The sequence below is a fragment of the Alosa pseudoharengus genome, unplaced genomic scaffold (genome assembly GCF_046254945.1).
Source record: "Alosa pseudoharengus isolate Yale_2024_CS ecotype anadromous, Long Island Sound unplaced genomic scaffold, YU_APseudo_1.1 YU_APseudo_1.1_scf_6, whole genome shotgun sequence".
NCBI classification, from domain to species: Eukaryota; Metazoa; Chordata; class Actinopteri; order Clupeiformes; family Clupeidae; genus Alosa; species Alosa pseudoharengus.
In genome coordinates, this window is record NW_027468848.1 from 31088040 (window position 1) to 31109985 (window position 21946).

At 44.1% G+C, this 21946-nt stretch overlaps 1 protein-coding gene across 1 annotated transcript in view; it reads right to left on the reverse strand.

The window, feature by feature from the left end:
• adamts3 (ADAM metallopeptidase with thrombospondin type 1 motif, 3) overlaps positions 1 to 21946 on the reverse strand; it is a 69632-nt gene that overhangs the window by 47054 nt on the left and 632 nt on the right. Inside the window, exons 2-4 of the mRNA XM_076270387.1 lie at positions 21542 to 21563; positions 19766 to 20187; positions 6837 to 6993 (exon numbers count right to left, since the gene is read on the reverse strand). Coding sequence (XP_076126502.1) covers positions 6837 to 6993; positions 19766 to 20187; positions 21542 to 21563 — 601 coding nt within the window. The remainder of the gene's footprint in view (positions 1 to 6836; positions 6994 to 19765; positions 20188 to 21541; positions 21564 to 21946) is intronic.

Here is a 21946-nt window from a genome sequence, read left to right on the forward strand (position 1 = left end):
GCACCTCTTAGACGTCTCCATTATACGACCACAAGGCTATTCTCGGCTTTGTTAACACAGAACAACCCCCCCCACCACCACCACCCCTCATTCCTCCACCACATCCACCACCACCACCTCCATCTCCATTGCCTCCCAGTCAGAAGCAGGTGTTTGGAGCAGCAGCCTCCACCTTGTTTAGGGAGTGCAGGAGCACTACAAGATATGATGTACGGTTTGACTGGTAGCGGGTGATATCCACAAGTCCAGACAAGGTTAAAATATGATGTTTGGCAGTCCTGAGAGAAACCACAGTCTTCATGCCCCTGTATCCCCTGAACCCACCCACTGCACCCCCTCCCCCCCCCCCCCCCCCACACACACACTGAGCGGCAGGGGCAGATGTAAACAGTTCCATCTGTATCCTGTCCCATATAACCAAGGGTACAGGCATTCTGCTCCAGACACCTCGCCGTCTACAAAAAACAGATGTGGTCACATTGACAGAAATGCAGTTAAGGTTCTGAACATTTGCTTGAAGTGAGCTAAGCGAGTCTCTTGCAATACCTCATAAAACTGCAAACAGAGCACCCTCAGATGATTTCAATAACAACGCAGGTCCACACTGTGACTGGGATACCTGTCTCTCAATGTCAAGTAAAGATACTAGTTAGACGTCTGGAGCGTCTGTGACTTAAACTTCTAGCAGTAAGAGGAAATCCCTGGGCTTGAGCACCCTGAGGATTATTTCTGATGGATATCACAGGTCATTACACTCACAGACATGCATAAGAATGACAGGATTTCACATTTTAAGTTCATTAAAGGGTTCCAAAAATATATTAGCAGGCATTCAACATATATTTCATTTCACCAAGAACAGGTTTATTCAAAATTTGATTTGACAGAGGGGAAGGTTCTTTAGAGGAGTATAGAGATTAGCATAAATTTTCATCCGCTCCTAAAAGATCAGCTAAAATTTCAAGGAACCTCGGCTGTACCTTGTGCATTATGTAATATGAGCAAGCCATTCAGTCTAGCACATAGGAACTCATTTTCCAGACCCTATTGAAGCGCCTCAAGGCACAATAGTATAATAGTATTATTAGAACGAAAACTGAGTAGGTCAGACCTGATAAGACGTTCTTTGCCTTAAGGTTGCAGATTTGAATGTTGTAGCCTCACTTCAAAAAATACTTTTATCAGCCTAAAGAGGATCAATTCACTTTAAAGCCAGACTAATACTACCAAGAATATCTCAGCAATTCGAGTTCAGCTGCTGAACTATCTAATAAACTACCGCTGCTGCAATGACATCATCTTCACAGCCAAGAATTCAAGGAATCTTCTCCCTCCTTTTTTTCTGCCACTGAGCCCGTCAGCCGAATACAGACAGGGAAGAAGAGGGGCATTGTGGGATGGTAATAAAGCACTTCCTGTTCCAGTGCCAGATGGGATTGTAATGGGGTGATTCAATGGAACGTGGTCTCGCAGAAACTGCCCACCACTAGCACACACAATGGTGTCCAGAGCTTCAAGGCTGCCGTCTCCACTCTCCGGTGCCTGCGCCAGAACTGTTGAGGATAATCACAACAAGCTTCCATGGAAAAAATTCATCAAACCCGGTCCTCGACTGTTTCACTGAAGAATATGGAAAAACTACGGGGTACATTATGATTCTTGTATGTCATTACACAACTCATTTAAGTGGAAAGGCACATCGTCTTCTCGAATGGTGCCACAGAGTGCCTCCCAGCCTAAAGCTGTCCATGAGCGCAGGGGATCTCGGCTGAATTTGCAGAGGATGAGATCAACTCACCCTAGGTCGAGGTATTTGCCGTAAATCACAAATGTGCAGTGTTGAGCTGCGGCCATCCTGGACGCCTTTCACAGCTCACATCTGTGCAGGGCAGCAGCACAGTGGCCAGCGAGTGTTTCCAATTAAAGGACAATGAAGGATGCACGTGTTGCAATGATATCATGCAGTAGAAGTAGAGAGTGCAGCCCGGCCTGAGCAGCACAACACACTTTATGACAATTATAATAATAAAATAAATAAAAATATAAACCACAATTAGGATGACAGGCCAGCATCCCTTTTCTCCTGTTTGTCTGTGGTCTGTTGCGTGACAGCAGAAAGATGGGTAGTGTGAGAAAAATCGCACGCCACAGGGTCTTCGTGAGTCAGACCAGCTCCGGCGGTTCGGTTGACGAGTTCACTCATGGGCATGGCAGCTGAGTACACTGGGGACCGACGCCAACACTGAACACTGGCACAAGATGCCCTCACACATTTTATTTATTTTTTTCATCAGGGATATTTCAGAGGGCCTACTGCTGTTGCTGCTGCAGGCTGCTCGCGAGGCGGTGCGCCGGGGAGACTCTTAGTCATGGTGCGTCGAGATAAGAGGATCCGTTTAAAGGCCCCTGCCACTATTTCTCTCTCGCTAGCCTCCTATAAAGCTTGCCAAGGTACTCCTAAGTGAAAACACACACTTGACCTCAGGCATTAAACAGTCCAGCGCATTCAGCGGCTGTTATGGGCCGCCGTAAAAAGAAGTGCCCTAGGTTGTGTGTGAGGGATGGACAGAGATGACGCCTTTATTATTACACAACATTTTAGCATTTTAGCATTTCCACCCAAAAGATCAGATGTACATTTGAAGCTGTTTATTTCCTCCAAATGCTTTCATAAGATATCTCAGGGGAATCATCAGAATAGTGAAATAAAATGAGAAGATATTGTCTGACATACGGTGTGGGAGGGGTGTATCACACTACTGCATCTGGTGAATGCTTTACTGCACAATAACAGTTTAATAAGTCTAGTCATATCCTTTCCTTTTCTTTTTCTCCATAATATAGAGCTGATTTTCATTTGTGCATTCTTGCATCATTCACTGTTACTTAAAATGGCACAGTCAAGGCCATTTCAAGCAAGTATTCCCAGTAGGGGACTTTTATTCACGCTGGAAAAAACAGCTTTAGGTGGTGGTAACCCCTTTGATGGCAGTTATTAATCAGTGTGATCCATACGTCCTAAGAAGACTCTAATGGTCTGATAGTCAATGAAACGATTCCTGCTTGCAGCAAGTGAGGCGACAAAGGAATGTTCCGCACTGATGGTCTGCAAATGGTGTCACATACACCTGCAGAGTGCCATCTCCAGGATAGCCAACCATCGTAACGAGCTCTGCAGAACTGTTGTCTGCTATCTGTCATAGCGAACAAGGTGGGAAGACAGCAGAATGGGTCGGGACTGCTCAACACAGCCGTAAATTGTCACCAGTATAGATTTGTACACGTGTGTCAACACAGATAAGCAGCTTACTATTTCCTCAGCATCCTCTTTAGCTCAATGTTTTTCACATTATATCATATTATTAGATACTGGTACTTTAACAGGCTCAGGGAATTTGAGTGGCCATTTTATGTTTCCAATTTTTTGTTTCCAGTTTTTTTGTTTTCTTCACCACTTTGCATATTTCTAATTTTTGCCAGCAACACCAAATTCTTCTCAGGCAGGCAGGCAGGCCCAACACAGCTGTGTGACAAATATAAATCACCATTTTCCAGCCACAGGTTCAAGATCTTTCTGCTCGGCTGCTCCCCAGATACCAGAGCCACAACGGTTTCCTGGCCCATCTGAATGGAATTTGTAGAGGCACCTCGCCATTCAAAGCTATTCCCCCCACACTCTCTTCCAATTACTCGTTGGTTTGATGTAATGCCTTTAGGGTTCCGAACAAGACAAATCCTTTGTTACCGCCACACTAATGCGACCTATTCTTGCGGCCTGGGGCTGTGCACGTATTGCAGACCATGGCAATAATTGTTACTCTGTCATTTTCTAACAATCAGTATGACAGCCAGACTCAATCAGAAGCACCCGTGATGAATTACCCCCTCTGCAAACCAGCCCCCTTGCCCCAGGAGACAAAGTGTGGTGCAGTCGTCGCTCAAAGCAATTTACACTAAACAAATATATCAATGTTCTGATGGTATCTTCATGATCTACCAGACAGGCTGTGCTTGTTCCCAGGCGGGGGCTGGGGGGGGGGGGGGGGACTCCCTGCAAATTAACTGTCCAATTTATGATTTGCTATTGTGAGGGAGGACCACCACTGGCCGGCGTGGCAACAAAATAATCGCTCTATGTCTGCATACCCATTTATTATGTTGAGCAATGGCACAACTGAGCCAGTTTTCATTCATGCATACTCCATCCAAAATTCACCTGAGACAAAATCCCCTTCTATCCCCAATTCCCCTTCTAAGTGATTCAGACACAGTATCATGAATGGACACCTCCATCCTGTATCCACCTTCCTGAGATCTCAGCCCGCGGGAAGCCCGCTGTAGAGTGGATTCTGACTTGATCTGCACCAGATTAGGGTCAGATCTGTCTTGGAGTCAGCTAATGCCTGAGGTAGAACACTGTGTTCAAACCAGCCAAGCAATGCAAACATCCACACAAGCATGACATATAAAGCATGGAAAACATTATCGCATGTAAATGTCATGTTGCTGACAAAAGTGTAGCCATTTAGAGGGACTTTGCACATGGCCAGGACATGCTGACAGCCTCTGACTAGCCACCCTGTGATCCTTCTGTTTATACAGTTTGGTGGTAGGTGTGTGTGTGTGTGTGTGTGTGTGTGTGTGTGTGTGTGTGCGTGCATGTGTGCGTGCATGTGTGTGTTTGTGTGTGTTGGGGGAGGGGTGTGTGGGAGCAGTGCTTGACTGATTATTACCACTCCAACCTGTGTAATCCCACCGAGAATGTTTGCTTTGGGAAGAGTTCAACATCACAGAGGGGGGTCGACTCCAAACAAAACGCCGCCAGGATTATTTAACTTTTAGAGGAGACAGAGGAGGGGAGTTTGGCTCATTATTGGCCAAACTGTATGTTCAGGGGGTGCGGGTGAAAAGGCAATGATTATTTGCTCAAGTCCACTTGCTGTCCACCAGGGGCACCCCACACAACATAACCTTGTAAAAAGGTCTTTACTGTCAGGAATATGTAAATAAAAAAAGACAGCATGCTTCCTGCGTGACTGTTTCTTGTGTTAATAGGGCGTCCCTCCTCTCCTAATCTCCTAAAGTGCCTTGCAAATAACATCAGGAAGCCAAGACATGACCCATCCCTCCTGTGTGAACCCATACTCCAATCCTCTCTGCCAACCCCCCCTCCCCCAACACACACACACACACACACACACACACACACCCGCACCTGTGTATTTGGCAGCGTGTGCCTCGGCGAAGACAGGTACTGAGAAACGGCTCGCTTGGCAGCACCGTCTGGGCCGAGGGGATGGGGGGGGGGGGGTTCCGGGAGCCTGACTGACCCGAGGCGCATGGACGCCGTTCAACTGACACAGAGTTGGGAACGGTGGGCGGGAGAGAGAGAGAGAGAGAGAGAGAGAGAGAGAGAGAGAGAGAGAGAGAGAGACAGAGAGAGAGAGAGCGAGAGAGAGAGAGAGAGAGACAGAGAGACAGAGAGACAGAGAGAGAGAGAGAGAGAGAGAGAGAGAGAGGTGGGCAGCGGTGCAAGCTCTGGGGCCCTCTGACTGAGAGCTTCTTTCAGGGGCCTGTTGGCTCATCCGAATTGCGACGGAGAGCGCTGGCCAAGTCTGCACTCCAGTGTGCTTCAGCAGTGGTGTTTTCATGCTCGTGCTATGCAGCCATATATAAAAAGGCCCTACAGTGGACGCTGAAGGCTCTAGGTTCTTATTTATGACTGTTATGAGTTGAGAGTGGCTGGGAGCACAAGGGCAGCTGCTAAGATGGTCTCGAGACTTACTGAGGGCAGTCGGGAAATGGACACAGATCCGTGTTCCTTGTGGCACGGTGAATGGGCTGAGCATTCCCAAGCAACCACGAGTGACGGCGTAATAATTCCTCCACTCCTGGGTGCTTCCCACCTGGGACAATGGCACGCCACCAGGTTACCATGGTAACCGTAACAACCGTACAAGCCCCTGTCTCTTTAGAGGCGAGTGAATAAGAACATATCTCTGAAAGGAGCTCGAGTGACAAAAGACCTCGGCCGCCTCCCAAAAGTTTCCCACTGTTCTGATGTAATTACCAAATGGCCTCGACGACGACGACAGCAACAACACACACACATACAGACGCACCACACACACACACACACACACACACACACACACACACACACGCACACACACACACACGCACACACAAACATGCACACACACACACACACACACACACACACACACACACACAAAGGTCTGAAGAAGGGGAAGTGGTGTCATTTAGATGTTTCTCCTGATGTTGATGGGCTGCAGAGGGTGGGGGTGAGGCTGAGTCGCGTGAGAATGTTTTGAACTGGGGCTGGGCCCTCTGAGGCCCACCTACATGGATTAGCCTTGTCGGAGAGATGACTTCTCAGGCGGAGGGCTCCTTCAAACGTGGCAGCCGTTTATTACTTTCGCTCCTAATATTATTGCAGCCGTCGGGGTAATGAGATGGCGTTTGTTTGAAAGAAATATTCAAAACAAATTAACACTCCCACAAGAAGGCTTACGAAGGAATTGAAAGGAGGGTACATCTGTTTGAAGTTGACCACCGTTAACAAAGACCGAGTTTTCTATCGAGGCTTCTTTCACAGGGTCAGCTCATTATAAAAACGTGATCCTATTAGCCAGAGAAAGAGGAAATGCAGCTTGTGTTCTAATGAACCATCTGCTAGTCAGTGAGCAGTGAGGTCACCATCTTTTCTGAACTGTTAGTGTTAGCGTCATCCACAAACTGCTGAGAGAAGAGACCAACATTAGTACAGTGAGAAAAGAAGCCGGGGGGGGGGGGGGGGGGGGGGATGGTCCTACCGTCCAGCTGATAGTCCACGGAGATGTCGGAGGGGGCTTGCCGGAGGGCGGACCTCCTGTAGACCACGTGCACTCTTCCCTTCTCCTCGTGCTCCTGTGCGCCCCGCTCCAGCGGCTCAATGAAGTATTCATCTGCATCGGTGCGAATCATGCCTGCCTGCGGAACAGACCACACGAGGACCGGTGAAAAACAGCGACAACAATGCACAATGCAATTACACGGCCACCCTTTAATCCATCACTGTCTCTTTTTATCAGCTGTACAAAGGAGAAGACATTTTCCAATGGTGTCTGTTTCTTTGTTCCGCTGAAATATATGTGGCTCATATCATCTCCCCACCGGTGAAAATAAATTGCAAACCTTGCTATGGAATACATAGCGGAGGTATACACCCACACTTTCTTTGATCACGGCTGTGTTTGTCAGGAGGCTAGCAACCCTTGAAGTCCTACATGTAATCTACATGCTTCACACCACACTGAAATGTACAAGGACTGCAAAATGAGCTTTGAAGTGCCAGTAATAACCACCTGGGATGATAACATAGTCAGCACACACTAACACATTCTGACCAAAAGCAGTTAAAGATTGGAGGAACCATGGAATGGAATGAGCCAGGAATTGTTGTTTTGTTTTTAAAAGGATCAGGTGTATGCAAATTTTAAGGTGCAGCACAAACAAAGCATATACTCTTTGGCACAAGCTTTTACAGTCTAGTGTCTCAAGATCACTACTTATCAAGTGGTAAAGGTATGGAACAGACTGTCAATCATGCTTTATGTATGACACCAAGTTAAAATGCTTTATGGAATGGGGATCACAGACCAGAGAAACCTAAATTCAGCTACAATAAAACCAATTGTTCAATAATTGTTCAATTCAGTAAATTAAGCTATAAGGCCAAAATAAAGGAATTAAAGGAATGTACTCTTGCTCACTAAAGAATAACAACAGCAACAACTGCAATGCCAAAGAGCAATGTGAAAAGAAGACATAGGACATCAGTGGAAGACAATGAAAGTACCACTTCCAAATAAATCACCATGGCAACATATTAGAAAGACCCCCACAGGAGACAGACCTGATAATGATGGCGCAAACAACCTACTCTGTAGAGGGCAGTGTCTGGACTGACCCTGTCAAAGCTCAAAAGGAATTAGTTAAAGCCATTCATCAGTTAGAATCGTCCAGCTTTCAGGAGAACATCCTTTTAAAGGGGCATTTTTAAGAGTCAAAAGGATTCATTTAATATAAAAATGTGACATTGTCATCATTGTTAGAAGTTGCTGTTAGTGGTTGCTATTATTTTAGAAACAGCAATAGTAACAGGAGCAACAGTCAAACTTTACTCATCACTCAAACTTTACTTTTTCATATCAATCCTCCTGCTCTTATCAAGTGGAGAAACATTCCCAGATAAATAGCCTTTGCTAATTGTCAGACCTATACAGCATCATAATATACCGTCAACACAATCTCAGCCCAATTTATGCTATGCCTCCCATCTCTGGAGCAATCACGGCATTATTGCAACACATACATATGAATTCATTTACATAACTTGTCATGTAAATCAAACATACAGCATGCTTCCAAAATTACACACCTGTTTGATATTTCACATTTTATTTCATTTTCTTGTGTGAGTGTGTGTGTGTGTGGGGGGGGGGGCAGAATCTGGTGTGTTTACATGAAGATAGTCACTAAAATGTCCTTAATTACATTCAGAAATTATGCATTTGAAGTGGTAACTTTTTTGTATTCCCCAAGGGGCACCCACAACACTAATTAAAAAGCATTTGTTGATGTGAGGCAATTAAATAATCACTCATTGCCATAATTACATCACTTGTTGAAATGCATTAAACTTTAAAAATGCATTAACCTGGGATTGAACCCCAACAACTGTCTTAAATACAAAGAAATAAATAAATAGACAGACCTTTTCATGTATGTTTGCATATCTCTCTCTCTCTCTCTCTCTCCGTGTGTGTGTGTGTGTGTGTTGTGTGTGTGTGTTTGTGTGTGTGTTTGTGTGTATTTGTGGGTGTTGGTGTGTGCAACTAAAAATGTTTGTGTACATACATATCTGAACATGATAGCAAGAGTATATATGCAGCTTTTGCATCCTTTGGAAATATGTGGAGCATGTATTGTTTAAAAGCTACCTATAATGAGATATGCATTGCATGTACTAAGAGCTGAAATCATGCGACATTCATCCATTTTTTAGATGTGCCCACATCAATTTGTGTGTTCATGAATTTTTGAGTGCACACACATAATACTATGTGCATGTGATCAGTCTGGAGTGCAAGTTAATAGTATCTGCATGTGCATACATCTCTCTCTCTCTCTTTCTTACTCTCTCTCTCTCCCTCTGTCTGTCTCTTTCTTTCTCTGTAGTTGTGTGTGTATACTGTATCTGTGTGTAAGTGAGTGTGTGTTTGTGTGACTTGAGTGTGTGTTTGTGTTGAGTGAATATCTGTGTGAGTGTGTGAGTCACTGTTTATGTGTTTGTTGGTATGTGTGTTCATCTGAGTGTGAGTGTGTGTGTGTGTGTGTGTGTGTGTGTGTGTGTGTGTGTGTGTGTGTGTGTGTGTGTGTGTGTGTGTGTGTGTGTGTGTGTATCATTGGCCAGCCATGTCAGTCTGGACAGCCACATGACTGTGAGGTTGTGTGTGTGTGTGTGTGCGTGCGTGCCTGTGTATTTGTGATAGAGTGTATGTGTATACGACATTGTGTGTGTGTGTGTGTGTGTGTGTGTGTGTGTGTGTATCTGCTTCAGCAAGTGAGTGAGCGAGCGGGACGTTTTTGAAACGGCCCTTCAGTTTTTCGCCGAGCCTCCCCAGCCCCAGCCCCAGCCCCAGCGTAGGCCTCCTGTACACAGACTTGCCTCTCAGAAGGCCCACTGGAATGTGCTCAACACCGGCTCTCTCGCCTCTCATCGTCATACCTCAGCCAGCCCTCAGTACCATCCTGTGTGCTCCAGCAAGGCCAGGGAGTGTGTGAGTGTGTGTGTGTGTGTGTGTGTGCACTTGTTTCATTCCTGTCGGGCCTTGCACAATGTTTCCCACTTCCCTCCCGGCACACGGCTTACACACAGTGCCTACGTGACTCTCTCTCTCTCTCTCTTTCTCTCTCTCTCTCTCTCTTTTACACTCCATCTCTCTCCCTTTCTTACTCTACACTTTCATGCACACTCACAAGCCCTTAGGAATCCATGAATACTTAATGAACGTTAACTTTGAATGTTTGACATTACTTTGATAAATATCTAACGCATCAGTGTAAAATTATTAATCTTCCATCCTTAATCAATTTGAAGGTCACAGACTAGCACAGTCTATGAATATATAACTCAGTCTAATACTCTGAATTCCATGGTTACAAGCACCAGATTATTGTGAGACTTTAGCTTCATATTTCTTGTCGTGCCCAATTCTTCAGCTTTCTCAAAAAGGTGTGAATGGCATTTTGATTTGACAAATCCCAAGAAATACAGATACCTATAAAAAACCTGATGCAATTTATTATGAGTTCCAAAATATATGTTATACTTTGTGATCCTGATGCTGTTTTAGGCTAAACAGTTGTTTTACATCACCTAACCTTCATTCGGAATAGAGCACTCAGCTTTTGAGCTAATCGAATAAAATAAGATTATATTAATGACAAAAAAGGATAAATGCCTGGGTTATCCTTGCCCAAGAATATCATATTCACGTAATTGTTACAGCATAGAGCATCCTACATCTTCATCCTATCAGCCTGTCTGTGTTGACCACATAACCCTGGCATAGCAGCTCCAATGAGGTCATTTTGAGACAGCAATAAACCCCCCCGCATTGATTCAATAGTCGTTCTTGGTGGGGTTGTGAGGGTCACACTGGTTCAGGGCAGAGCATTAATGTCCCCCCACACCCACCCTATGGCTCTCCACGACATTTCCATCCGGTTGCTGGAGGGTCACTCCTTATTCATGCCCCCCTACTTTAGGATCAGATGCGTGCTTGAATGTCTGATGTTGACCCCTCAATACCTGGGCAGACATCCCAAAGGGCAAGGCAACGTGTGCTCACTACACAAGGTCCAGATAAGAGCTCAATGGAAGTGGCTGTTTTGCTTCCAGAACAGCGGTTGTTGTTCTCTGCAAAAAGTAATTTTTCAGGTTCAAGATGACACTTTTTTGAAAATGTCAGAGGCGTGCGGGAACAACCTTCAAGAGGAGATACGTCTGAACAAAACTTCTGTCGTTTTTTTATCTTCATGATTTTCAATGGAAAGGGTAAAAGAGCGTTTAAAGAAGGCACCAGAAAGGGCAATCTGTTCTAGAATCTTTGGGTAAAACGACTTTTTTACTTATTTTTGTGATCAAAGACTCAGCATTAGTATGCACGTTAGCTTCACGCTATGGTGGTGAGTGGGAAATGTTTGAGAGAGGATGTCATCTCTGCAACTCCTGAGTTCAACTTCCAGGCCTGTGATTCAAGAAACGGTCCACTTCACTTTACTGTCATCTCATGGGAAAAAAGTCAAGGCTCATCATCATCATCATCATCCACTCAATCATTTCATCCACTACAACTTCCTCCTACCACATCAGCTATTCCACAGAAACAAAACACAACTCATAATTCCAGTCTATACTGTATTCAGTTTTGCCTGTCTTTTTTTGAAAGATGAGTCAAGGAAGAGGCGGAATCTATGTAATCTCAAAAGACAGAATTAAAGATTGATGACTGCATTTCCTTTCAGAATGGCGAACTGTTTAACAGTTCATCTAGAAGGACTGCATTACACTGAAGTTTATCATCCTAGCTCCCATGGTGAAATGGTGCAATTATAGCCTACTGAAACATTACCTACTAAAGGAATATGTCACTGATGCTGAAAAAAACTTTCATATTTCACCAGCTTGACCACTACAAACCAGACTTCCTAGTGTTTTAGAAATTGTGTGAAGAATGCTGGTAACAGATTTCTGTAGTAACAAACTTGAGCCATAGGATGTCAGACTTGATATTCAACCAGGTGGAAAGAACCTTATCAATTTAGGTCAACAATTTCAGGAGTGATCAATTTCAGGATCCAAAGATGGGAATGGGAATACCATTCTAATCTTTTCCAGATTAAAATCCACAATAATAAACTAGTGGAACATTTATCTTCTTTAAAAAAAACTACCTTAACATTTCAAGGCCATTGTATCAGCAGAGCACCACAGTATGCCAAACAGTATCAAAACAATGAAGTGTATACCACATTGTGCACACAAATTCAACCAATACAATCTGTCAGTTTTATGACATCAGTACCATTAACAGACAAACTTAAGTGCCATGTTTATCACACGGCTAACCACAAAAGGCAAAACATCTGGAGCAATAACCAGTGCCTTCAACATATTAGTGACCAAATATATGTGTTTCAGATATGTTTACTTATATAATGTATGTATAATGAAATGACAGGGTATGTAAAGGCAATAGACGGCCTGAAATGGACAGAGAATCTACAAAGGTAGTGTGAAATGGTGCCTTTTTTCATCTTGCCTTCAAAATTGCACCATTGTGGCGGCAGCACAGGCATTTCCACTTGACAAGAAAAAAATCTAGTTGCTGCACCTTTCATTGTGGTGACCACCCTGGCTGTTATGTTGCCTCGTGGCCAGCGGGCCGTATGGAGTGGACAATCGCAGGTGGCTTTGACTGAGCTCAGCCTGCCGTTACTTAAATAGAAACCCTCTAAAAGGGATCAAGAGTCCTGTGTTCCATCAGTTTAATATCCACTGCATCTGCGTGGGCCAAGCAGACAGTGCCGCTCTGCCAAGACAAACATATGGGATTCGGCTGAAGGGGTCCAGTTTTCTGAGACGGCCCTCCAGCCTAAACTTCTTAAGGAGCCGGTATGAACGTGCTTTATTTAAAAAGGTACTGCCACTTTCAAAAAGCCTGGATTCAGTGGAGACACTGCTACCTTTCACCCTCCGTGTTGTTTAAAGGTGTGTTTGCTTTAGAAATGTGTGCAAACCTTCGTCATCATTACCTACCATTTTCATCCCTCCCCTTTAAGGAACTTTAAGGAAAAATTACACCAGCTAATTTCTTTAAAATTTGGGGGGAAAATGAGAAAAAGAAATCCCAGAGGGGAAAAGAAGAATTCCTGCATTTATTAAGGCAAATACTAATAAGCAAGATGATATTTCACCTGTGTATATCATTAAAAAAAACACCTAAGCATTTACTGCTTATTGAAAATATGGACATTCCAAACAGAAGCTGAATCTCGGGCCAGTCTGGTGTTGCTCAGTTAAGGAATCAGCTGCTTCCTGGAATTTTATTTACAGTCATCCATCACAACCCTACACAACCATCAATCACTTGTGCTCTCAGGTGGACCAAACAAAAACCACACAAAAAGTTTGACGAGTCCAAAAATAAATCGATAGACAAAATGGCAAGCAAATCCAAAATAGGATGCTGAGTTGAATTTGACCAGGAGGAAATGCCTAACAGTTTAATCGAACTCTTGCTTACATACTCAGGCAAATGGCGAGCATTTCCAAACATTTACCTAGTGCTTCGAAAGGTGGTGAGCAGAGACTGCCTGACCCTAAAATAAAACCAAGCCACCGTGAATGGGCTTCAATGTCCATGGCACTGACAACACAAACTGTGGGCACCCCTGAAGTTTATGAAGGTCAGATTAAAAACGTATAAACATATAAATATATCAATAAACGCAGCCAGCATACATTATATGCACGGCAACATCCGTGGCTTCTTGAGAGAGAGAGAGAGAGAGAAAGAGAAAGAGAGAGAAGGAAAGAGAGAGCAAACCTGAAGAAATAGCTTGCCTCTGCATATCCTAGCACACCTCCCCACCGCCACCTCAAACCGTATACCAAAACAGCTCTGGGGTCAAGTCTCTGCAACGGGCAAGTCCTTGGCTGAATCAACAAGTAACATCAATAACTATTAGTGAATACAACTCTTGTGCCCGATTGCACTTTGCTGGGCAAGGGGCGAATGCCTTCGTTTCTTCCTCAGTCAAACAGGCTCCTGAAAGGTTAGGGCCAGTGCCTGCTGGAAGCTGTGTCAAGCATAAACACTCTTCATCAGGCAAGGAGGGAAAAAAGGAAATAGCAACTTCTTGGACGTTAACTCAAAACTTTTTTAATATATTTTTTTGACAGCAAGCCTTCATTATATTCTATCATACTTCACTCGGTCAACTTGCCTGCAACTCTATGAAAGTCAGTCAGTACAGAAGCAAAGTCCAAGTAAGATTTGTGGAGGAAAGTCACTCAGTTCAGTTAAAAAAAAGGTTTGTCCTGCAATGCCGGGGAGTGAGAAGCGTAAAACTACAAAGACAGATACAAAGTTGATATTAAAGCCAAACTGCCACCTGTATCATGCAGCACAACATGACCCTCATGTTAACTGCCCTGGGGAAAATGTGCAATTTTGACTGACTTGATCCCACTGCCCTGTGGTGATGTAACAGTTAACATTAAGCTCTGGACTGCCTCCAACCTGTCTTTATTTAGGTCAATTATTCTGTTCTCCTGCCAGTGCCAAGAGTGTTTCTCCTGATCCAAGCTTTACCTGATTTCTGTCACAGATGCTGAAAGAAGTCATTCACTTTTGCCAATGCCTGGTGAAAATATGTATTTTTTTCTCAGAGGGCAGCTGGCTCCTCTAGCGCCGTGTACAGATGTGTTTTAAACATCCCGTACATACAAGCTCCAGCTCCTCGGCTCTGCAGAGACTTGAATCTGAGTTTGCAAACAACATGAATTTATTGCAATACAGTCATTTGTGTTTCATATTTATTGGCACATGTAGTTATTCTTCAGCATGAGTCAGTGACTGTGTTGCTTGAGGCATTATAGCATTTTGGATCGGTGTGTGGGCTATTCAGCATGTTATTAATGCCATACACAATGTTCTGTATCCTCGCTAAAGGATTTAATGGTGTAACACTCATTGTTGTGCAAAAAGAATTGAAAAGTCAATTTCAAAAAAAAAAAAAAAATGGCACTTGGGAGAACAAATTTCCTTTGCCTGTGTCAAGATTCTTTGATTAAATAGGAACTCAATGCCAAAGCTGCAGAGCGTTGTCGAGCTTCATGCACAAATTTTCCAGCCACAAAGTCAGGCACTTGGGGAACAATTTGTTTCAGGGAATATGGCAAGGATACCTCATTCCAGGCAGGAAAGAAGCCATAAGTTACAGTATGTACTATGCGCTTCACGTTACTGAAACCTCAGTTAATGCTCCCAAACATATCACAAGCCAGTCCAGTGTGTGTTATTTCGTGTTTGCAGGCTAACCTCAGGCTAACACCATTTGCACTGCATAACTCAACTTTAAAAAATATATCTACAAGAGGGATTATGGGAGAAGCACTTGCACTTGCTTGTGCTCAGAGGATGCCCCAAAAATCCAGACCAGCAAAAACTATCTCTGGTGTGTCTCGGTGTGTGTCTATGTAGCTCTTGTGTGTCTCGATGGCCTTGGGCTAGTGACTGTACCCTGTGACGTTACTCATCAGTCCACAGCAGACCACTGGAGACCGGGGAGAGACAGTCCCAAGTATGGGTGTGTTGCAAACAAGCTCACTCACTCACTCACCCAGTCAACCCTCATTGAACAAGGTTACGGCTTTTGAAACTGGCATGCCCACATTTTACAACTGGCATGAGGAGAACAACTGGACTGGCATACTGCCGGTCAGAGAGGCGGGAAAGCAGTCTCCTCACATAGACCGCACCCACCGCCCCTTTGCAATCACTCACTGCCTTCTCACACAGTGTGTTGGGCTGTAAGGCAATTTCCGAGCACATCAACACACCAACACACGCCTGAAACGATGATGACACGATCAGGCTTGCGGCTCCACCTCAATCTCTACATATACAGCTCGCCTCAACGACATCTCCGGCCAACAGGCTCATCGTTCGGAACTGCACCGCCAAACAGGTGTGTGGAAGTACCAAGCACTATAATTACAGATTTTACAGCGGAGGCGGCATATCCCAACTCCATTTCCATTCTGCGCTAGACGACCATAAATGTCAACCACATACACTCGTATTTTGGATTCGGAGGCGGCATCGATTTCAACACTATGCTCTTTGTCCAGCCTCGGCAGTAGCTGGAATGTCAGGCATGAATTTGGGGGGAGATTTGGGAGGGGAGGGGGTGGGGGGGCAACGAGTGAGGAGTAGTTCAAAGACGCATCCCAAGTACATCAGCCGCGAAGGAGGGAAAAAAAAGAAACGTGAAAGGGGCCGCTGGCAGCGTAGAGAGAGCAATGGGGGGGGGGGAGGGTGCTCCTGTGATCGTTAACAGTATTAATCTACTGACAAGGGGTTCAGTGGGACGTTCGCCTGGGCACCCGCCAGATCGTCCTCTGAAGCCGCGCCAGCAGTTCAATAACGCAATCTGCACAGATCATCAACGACACAGCTTAACTTCCTTCAGCACCCAGTGTGACCCCCCCCACCCCGCTCCTCCTCTCTCCTCCACTCTCTCGTTTTCGCTCTCTCTCTCTCACATCCTTCTGACCCCCCCCCCCAATCTTCCAGCAGGGCAACATGCATGAAAGGAGCCAAAGGTGGAGTGACAGAGCTTGGTGTTTAGCTTGGGGAAACCTGAGCGCCTTGCTTTAGGGAGAGCACTGAACCTCCTTCTGTTTGGTTTCACTCCTCTTCTCTATTAGCCTACTCTTAAAGAGAATATAGTGACAAACAGAACACACAACCGCAAGAGTCAATAATAAACTCTTTTTTTTTGTTGTTTTTTTAAACAGAATCTGCGCCAGAATATTCCACATGGAAATCATGAAACAGATTTGCAGATATTACATAAGAAGCTTGTTAATGAGCTGGTTGAGAATGACACCCAGAAAAACAACTGGGTGTGAGGAATAGACATGCATGGCTCATTATCTGGTAGCATATCCATTGACCTAGTTCCAGATGATGCCTTCCTGTGTTTTCATATGCTTCCTCCTCCTCCTCCTCTTCCTCTCTGGCCTCCTATACAGAGCCTCCCCCTCAAGCCACCCAGCGACTCCCACAGACTAAGCCGAGAGGAAGTATCTGCTGCTGAGGCATTAGGACCAGGGCTGCCTGTAAAAGACTTCCAGACTCCGACATGGCTGTAATTGGGCACAGTAAAACACACACCTAGAGAGGACCATGAGTATCAATTTAGATCAAAGGCCGTTACTGCTGGCTACTGTGTTTGATCCGGCCCTTTCGGGAAGTTGTTTGTGGGCCAGGACTCAAGGGGGTTATAGGGTGACTTAGATCCATACTGGGAGAATTATCTTAACATATCCCTGTCCATCTTGCACACATACAATTTGCCATTCACTGATGCTTACCTCCACACACACTCACACACACACAAACACACACACATAAACACACACACACACACACACACACACACACACACATCCTGCTTTCACACCTAACCATTATGGAGGCTTGGCTACATGTGAGATTCTACTAGTGCTAAAAGATCTTTTTTTTCTTAGCACATCTATCGTGTTACACAAATGGGATGAGACCTTAGATTGACCGCAGAATAAGCATGGTGGTATAACTATACCCAGGTGAGAGGATTTCAGGGGTTTTCCTAGAAAAGCCAAGGAGATTGGTAAGGGTGGTCTAACAATGTGATGTCTGCTTGTGTTAAAAATGTGTGGCGGAATGGGGAGGTCTGCTGGATCTCTAATCTAGAACTCAGTACAAGGATACAATGTCCTTGTTACCCCTAAACCTGCATTCAGTTTTACTTTTAAAAGTTAAAAATATACTATTATACAATACTATACTATACTATACTATACTAATATACATACTTTAAACGTTTTGGCTTATGTAGTTCAACAAATTATTTATGAACATATATGGTCATTTTCTGCTTGTCTTCTGGGTAATTTACATATATACTGCTTAAAGAGGTTAACAAATCCATGGTGAATGTCATGTAGGTGTTTGCTTTCTGACAAATGTCTCAAATTATATGAATAATGTATCTGAAAAATTGAGTTTGTTTCCACAGAAAGCCTTTGGAAAAAGATTGCCAATTTGCCATTCATATAGGCCATAAATTCACAGTGGCTTCACCATGGAGAACAAGCTCAGTCTGCCTTGGTTGGTACATTAAGCATCTTAGTATGTAGGTCGTCAGCATTCACAGAGGTTCAGCCACACTCGTCTCTACAAAGTGCTTTGCATTTTCACCAATCGCCTACAACTCCACAGACAGACAGACACCCAGCACATTCCTGTGGTTTCAGAGGCATAGGCAGCGTATATTGTTTCTCCATAACCTAATTGGAAGTGCGTCTCAACTAATACAGTGAAACCCAGGGTGCAAGCAGCGGTCAGCCCGAGCCTCCACCTGCGTCTCAGGCAACACGACCCATCCGTCCGCCGCAACAATGGGGACACTTTTACTCCCATCGCTTTGAATCATGCGTTTCTGTCCAAAACCTGCTGCGTGGTCCAGTCTGCACTTTAAATCCGAGGCTAATCCTTCAGTGACTCCAAGCTCCAGAGGAACAGTGTTTACGCCATGGGGGGAATGGGGCAGGCAGCTAATTTGTGCAGATCTCAGGGTGACCCAAGGTTCACTCAACTCTGGTATCATTTTGGATGCTGGCCCAAGGGTTGCCGAGTTCGTCGTAAGAAAGGCAGGGACAGGAAAAGGCACACTAAAGAGTAAACACACACACACACACACACACACACACACACACACACACACACACACACACACACACACACACACACACACACACACTGATCTGATCAGAGACCATGGCCTTGCCTTACTTGAACGATTCCTCCATATTATGAAGAGCCTGCATGGTCTTAGGAAGTACAGGAGAAACATGTGTTCTTGGCTGTGTCTTTACCAATTGTTTACTAGTTCAGTGTAAACAGACAGGCCTGTTTTGTCTGAACCATCAGACAAAACAGATTCCAAGTAAAAGTGAACTCTAATGCAATCATGTGAAACAGATGGTTAAATGGATGATTATTGAGGACACAGTACCAGAGGTGGCGGCACGCCATAGCACTTTGGGCCAGACTTTTTCCTGAATGCCAGGAATTCTTTTTGCCCAGATTCATGCACGATGGTGATTTATCTTCATTTACATGCTATTGTTATTATCGCCATTGCAGTGTGGTGTCGCTATTGGCACAAATCTAATCTCACTCACCAGTGATGTGACTACCGCAAGTGTGAGGCACTGGTGTCTACATTCAGTGAGAGCCAAAGCCTGCGCATGGCGATGGGCCCCTTATCAAACTTTCACATCATTTACAAGTATTACTCGTGATGTGGAAGAATCAACCTTCCAAACCAACACTTTAGACCTTTTATAAGGAATGATCGCTATTTGCACCGCTTTCTTGCTTTTTACATTACTGTCATGGTGACCTTATTGCCTTATTGTGTTTGTATTGTGCTTTAATTCTCGTTTAGATGTTCCAAAATTAAATGTTGAATAGGAATAAAAAACAAAATTGGTGTTAAAAAGAGGCCCATTGAAAAAATGGCAGGCCCATACAAATGTAAATCCTGGCGCCACTGCTGCACAGTACTACAGGCAGACTGCATTCAAGTTTGTAATCAGTGGAAACCTGATTTAAAAATGCATATCAATCACTGGCAAATATTTTATCAGTCAATACTGATTGAAAAGAATTTTGAACTTGCACGAAATTTTAAATTACTTTATCAAGATGGCATTGTATGAAAGAGCACACATTTCTGACAAATATCTTGATTAGTAACAGAAATAAACAGACAAAATGCTTTAATTACTGAAAATGTGTACGTTCTTGTCTGATTTCAGACCAACATATTTGTATGTGATTGATGAGGTACTTACCAGCCCATCACAGTTGTTTATAGCGACGGAGGCCTCTGGCACGTCCGTGATGTCACCGACAAACGTGCAGTCTGTTTTGAGAAGTTCCCGGTTCATTATCCTGTCCGTGCGAACGCTGGAGCGATTGCCGCTCTCTGTCGAGTTGCCATTGTCCTCCACGACGGCCTCCACCTCTTCGTGCCACTCCACCATGGCCCCAGGGGCCACTAGCTTGCGATTGGGGTGCAGTCGCAGGTGGAACTCTTTGCCGAAGGCAGTGATGTTGAAGAAGAGCTGGTCACCCTGCTGCAGGCCCAGCGTGGCGTCCCGCTTCACCCGCTGCTTGTGGTTAGCTGAGAGCAGATGTGACAGGTAGTGGCCCTCCGAGTCGGTGCTGATGGGGGTAATGAGACCGTACTCCTTCAGCCGGCTTTTGAGGAACTCTGGAAGCAAGGCAAGGCAGGTTCATGTACAAACGTCATTACCATGGGTAACAACAGGGATAATTTATGTCCTCTCACAATTTTGCAAGAGTAAAATATGTATGTGTGTATGCATGTGTGTATGTGTATGTGTGTGTGTATGTCTAATGGAGGCAGAGTGTGGGGGTAGGGGGGTATTAAAGGTATCAGCTACTAGATGGCAATTAATCTTAATTAGGCATGTTTGTTTGGTTTCTACTACGATCCTCATTCACTTTCTCATTTGTGGTCAACTTAGCAGTTAAAAGAAGCTTATAGGCCTCAAACAGTTTCTTTCATTTCAAAGCATTTTTCCACCAACATTTGGCCTGCCTTTTAGACATACTGTATGAATGATGGCTTGCATACAGGTAGGCCTCTGAAATGTGAAAAAAATATATACTGAGGGCGTCCAGAAATGTTGAAGCTTGTAATTTGCCAACGGTACTTCTGGCTTAAAACATGAAATAAAAGCAGATGTCATTGTTTGACACATACAATAAGCCTGAAGAAATTGCATGCTTTATGTCCCACAGCAGTCTGGTTTTGGACACAATTGATGCAGTGAAGTGACAGCACGCTTAACCAAGAACAATTTTTGCCCCAGCAGCTGTCAATTAAATACTGACAGAGTGACTTCTGAAGGGACTTGCTAATCCTTGTCAGCACATAAGAAGCCTTCCTCATTCTAGAAGTCTGAACGTGATACAAATCTAAGAAACAGGCCATGTGTTTGGACATTTCATGTACTATTGTTTGACAAGGCCATGGGTTTCTTTTTTTCCCTATTCTAATATTCAAGGTTGTCAGACTGCCGTCTGTTTGATTCTATGCCTTTACTTGCTGGGAAGGGAAAGGCCTGTAATCACTGAATTCAGCTACTGTATAATAGAACTGTGTACTGCATTCACATGCTAGACCTATTATCATGGAGCTGTGGGGGAAAAAACGAAATGTTGTTTCTGTCAAAGCTTTATCAAGAGAAAGTGAAAAGTTTTGGACATTTCAACTCACTAAATGCATTGTTCGCTTTAAATAAGCAAAACATAGAGAACTATTGTCTTGTGTCACCAGATTTCATCAAACATTAATGAATGAATAACGTACCCTACAACTTCCTCTACACATGTATAAGGTTGTGATGCAATGTTAAGGTCAATATTTGGGCAGAGTATGAAAGAAACACTTGTATACTTTTTAGTAGGCCCAGTCCTTACAGGCCATTTAGCTTGACTGTTAAGTAACCAAAACAATGGAGATGTTTCATTGAGTTATTTACTTTAGTGATTAAAGTCCCAGATTGTGAGAGAATAGTTAGGAGATAAATTAGTCTTACCTTCCTTATCTACCTCACCAGCCTGAAAAAAAGTCAGAATACAAGTTTACTTCAAACATCCACGGTAAACTGAACACACATTGCTGGGACCGATCAAACACAGACACATTGTATACACTTTTACAAGTCTCTCACTCTCTCACACACACTATCTCTCATTGACCACAATGTCATGGAAGATCGTGTTGAATCATGAGTGACTTGGCAAAAGATCAACTTTCACTTTCACGAGCTAAGAGCATGCTCCTTTAAATAAATAAATAAATAAATGAAACAATGTCACAAAAATGACTGTGGTAATAATGTCGCCTATATTTAGTTACATATTTATATACAACACAAGGGGACAGCTGATCCATTTCACAGCATCTGTGTGATCAGGAGGCTCATTAAACTAGCCAAGCC